This window comes from Malus domestica, chromosome 07, assembly GCF_042453785.1.
Source record: "Malus domestica chromosome 07, GDT2T_hap1".
In the NCBI taxonomy this organism is placed as follows: domain Eukaryota; kingdom Viridiplantae; phylum Streptophyta; class Magnoliopsida; order Rosales; family Rosaceae; genus Malus; species Malus domestica.
Genome location: NC_091667.1, coordinates 28,130,649 through 28,134,490, shown reverse-complemented (window position 1 = coordinate 28,134,490; position 3,842 = coordinate 28,130,649). Strand labels below are relative to the sequence as shown.

The window sequence follows — 3,842 nt, the reverse complement described above, 5'->3', positions numbered from 1 at the left end:
TAGACTCATGACGGGAATGATACTTGGTAATGGCCTCGGGGGTAGCTCTCCACAGTGGTAGCACATGTCCATTTCAGTGGAGGTCGATTGAACAATAGTTTTTCCCTTGTTCTTGAAGTTTAGGGCCTTAGGGGCAAGTAGGTTGCACTTCTGGGTTAAATTTCTTTCCTTGGATGGGCCTTGGCTCTGTTGACCTTGGTCCCGTGATGGGGCTTGTCGCTCATTGCCACGGCCACGACGATTTTTGGGTCATTTGTGACTGCTACAATTGGTCGCATGTGCTTCAGGCATGGCGTTCGAGCCAGTAGGCCGAGCTTGATGATTTTTCATTAAAAGCTGGTTCTTCTTTTTAGTGATAAGTAAAACAGAGATCAAATCAAAAAATTTGGTGAAATTCTGTGCCCTATATTGTTGCTGTAGGACAATATTGATTGCATGGAAGGTCGAATAGGTATTCTCCAATAGATCTGATTCGGTTAAGTCCACTTTACAGAACTTAAGCAGTGATCGGATTCTACAAACTTTAAAGTTGTATTCATTCACGAACTTAAGCATAGATGCTACCAGTCTTATCTTGCTTCAGGCAAGTAAATGTCTTTTTAGTGATCGAAACTATTGGCCATAGCAAGCCAGAGGGTGTTTGGGTCCTCCTCAGTGAGGTACTCGGTCTGTAGTGCATCATGGATGTGTCTTCGAATGAAGATCATTGCAGTAGCTTTCTAAGCTTCGTCGACAAGTTTGTCACCGATAGGTGCCTCGACGGTCACTCTAATACCCTTTGTAGTAAGATGAAGCTTCACGTCTTGAACCCACTTTAGGTAGTTTCTTCCAGATACTTCCAGAGTGGTGAAATCGAGCTTGTTCAAGTTCAACATGTCTTTAAAATTGGTGTTGGGTCGAAAAAGGTAATGGGCTGGCTACGATGTAGGGATGGGCCCTGCAGCACAGCCGTAGGCCATAGGGCCATGAAGAAAACTACAGGCTGAGGGCCGAGGGATCTAGGTGAGCCTAAAAACCATGCACGGATTAAGCCCAGCACAAAGCTGGCTTGCGAGTTAATGCAAGAAAGCCCAACCGAAGTTAGGTTTTTGGTATTTGGGTCAGGGCGAGTTAAGCCCAACAGCATAAGGCTGCTGGCGAGTAGGCCGAGGCATGGGCAAAGCCCAGTAAGCGAAACGGGCTTGTTGCAGGTGAGCCAAAGATGCAAAACCAGGCCCAACAACACACGGGTTGTTGGTGATGGGCCATAGGTGTGAGGGCAGAGCCCAGCAAATGGCTACGGGGCGTGCTGGTAAGTGGGCTGGGGCAGCAGGCCCAATCCGAACCAAACCCAGGCTAATGAGGCCGAGTTGTTTGTGCTCGCGGCAAGCCCAATGGGCTGCCACCATGGTTCAGATGTCAAAACGACGTCATCCTAGTGGCATGCTCCACGAGGCTGGGCTGCAGGCCAGCGTGGTGGTCAACAGCGGTGCCACGGTGGTGGTGTAATGGCCATGCCGCACAGTTTCCCTTAATTATTTTTTTAAGCGTACTTGATTGGTAGAAAACAAATAAAAGCCTTTGAATTTTGTAGAAGAGAGCCTCCTCCTACGATCTTTCAGTTCATTAGCTTATGGCAAGAGAATACTTATAACATGTTATAGGCCTATTTGACTGAACTATTCTAGGGAATAAAGAGAGGGAGACTGGTGACAATAAGAGAGAAAGAGAGAGATTTAATTGTGAGGTGTGTGTTGTATCACCCTATTGTACCTTTATTTACAGTAGTATGATATGTTAAATCTTTACCCTTTTAGGATTACAACTCTAATATGATATTAACTACTAAAAGGAATATTCAAAGATATTCCTAAATACACTAGGATTTACACAATCACATTCCTATTTTAAATATGATTGCAATATATATATTATTTTTCTTTTATAAGTACCCAACCCATTTTTCTCACTCCAGAACAAAAAATAATCTAACATGTTCGCTAATGATTAAATAACTTTATTGTGCACAAAGGCAATTACTTTTCGCCATGGCAATGACAAACATATAGAGTTGCACAAAAACAATTATATATTTTTTAGAATGAACAGTAACATCATTGAACTGCTATTACCTACCTGGGCAATAGTAAAACGGATGGAAGTGCTCTTAATTTCATAAACAGTAACATCTTAGTACTTCCTCAAAGGCCTCAAAAAACCTAATTTCATAAAGCACTTGGATTTATTTTTGTCAAACACTATAAAAAGTGCTTTAATTAGTTAGTTGAAATCAACTTTCAACACTCGCGTAATCAGAGTCTTAATGATACTCACTCTCATCTGACTACAAAAGTTTGGCGTAGGTATTATAAAACATAATAAAGGTTTCATGTTGAATATGATCATGGAAAAGGTAAAAATAGGGTAGACACGCTTGATACAATACAAGGATATTTTTACATATTCAGGCTAAAGAAGGTTCAACGACTCAGAAGCTGAATCGATTAACAAAAACCAAAGGAGAAGAAACAAACTAGTAGAACATTTGCCTTTTCCTATACGGAATTCTAGCACGAACACGAGGATTTATCTGCTTGCTTTTTATCTCACACTCACGTGATTGTGAGAGATAGATACAAAGGAATAAATCTCCGGTTGCAAATAAGTTTTTCTCCTGTCGACCTACGCTGGTATTGAACTAGCTCCTGCATTTTTCTGAGAGCTAATTAATAAAACTCCCTTGTAGCAGTCTCATTTGACCATGGATTGTTTCCCAACATGTCTTGCTCCATGCCTTCAAGAAATCTTTTTAAAGGATCTGGTGTAAAGTGATCACCAAATAACTTCACTTCTTCCCATTCATGTACAGGAGGCATCTCTATATCCATCTCACTATTAAACCCTTGGTTGGCAGCTGCAGTTCCTATGTGTGGAAATATTGGTAGTTCTGGTAACTGATTCTGGATATGTTCAGCACCATTTTGTGAAAGTACTTGCAACTGATCAGTGAATGTGTTGCTGCTATTACTTGGATGGCAAGTTGTAAAATTAACCATTTGGCTCCCAAGAGTTTCGATCTCCTCTTGTAAGTATGCGACCTGCAAGGAAAGGTTGATGGATCAATGGCGCGCACAAAATTATGTATTGACAGGTATAAGTGAGAAGTTTGGAGTAAATTAGCAGCATGGAAACCTGTTGCTGGAGTGCAAAGATTTGTGAGACACATCCATACACAGGATCGTGCATTCGAGCTAGCGCTTCGTAAGACATGGTGATGGCAGCATCACTTCGATGTTGTACCGGTAAGTGTAGTAGCATCTTGGACACATTGCTTGCACCAAACACTTTGTGCACTGCTGCAAAGTGGTCTGCAGCTTGGTCATAGCAGAAGTAAGGAGCGAACACGCATTCGCTTGTGCATTTTCGCCGTAGGAATTTGCATGCTCCACATGAAAAACCTAATCCTGTCATAGTCCTAAGCTTTTAGTACTAAACCTGTGATGACAAGGGTTTTTTTCAGGTGGTACTATAAATTGACTGGTTCATATCCAAAGTTTAGATTGACTTTATAGCCATCACTTGGAAGGGTCAAGTATTCCTTTTGTTTTCTAAAGAGGACATCCTCACTTTAGTGAAAGCTATTGTTCTTTTGGGTCTCCTTTATGGGGTACATCATCAATCTCATATTGGGTAAGCATTTCCTGATTAATTAATGCCTCTAAATTAAGGGTCCTTATTCTTAAAGAATCTTCAAGAATGAGTCCAATATACTTGATGGAAGACCTAATCATTATCATCATAAGTTGGAAAATGAGAATCAAATATAGCTCTAATTAGTACATTATTCTTGAATATCTAGTAGA

At 41.0% G+C, this 3,842-nt stretch overlaps 1 protein-coding gene across 1 annotated transcript; it reads right to left on the bottom strand.

The window, feature by feature from the left end:
* Window positions 1-2,391: 2,391 nt before the first annotated feature.
* Window positions 2,392-3,500, bottom strand: LOC103436175 (LOB domain-containing protein 33). Its single transcript, XM_008374601.3, has 2 exons — window positions 3,172-3,500; window positions 2,392-3,077 (listed from the first exon to the last, which is right to left on the bottom strand). The coding sequence occupies exons 1-2, from the start codon at window positions 3,448-3,450 to the stop codon at window positions 2,706-2,708; spliced, it is 651 nt and encodes a 216-aa protein (XP_008372823.1). The 5' UTR covers window positions 3,451-3,500; the 3' UTR covers window positions 2,392-2,705.
* Window positions 3,501-3,842: the final 342 nt, after the last annotated feature.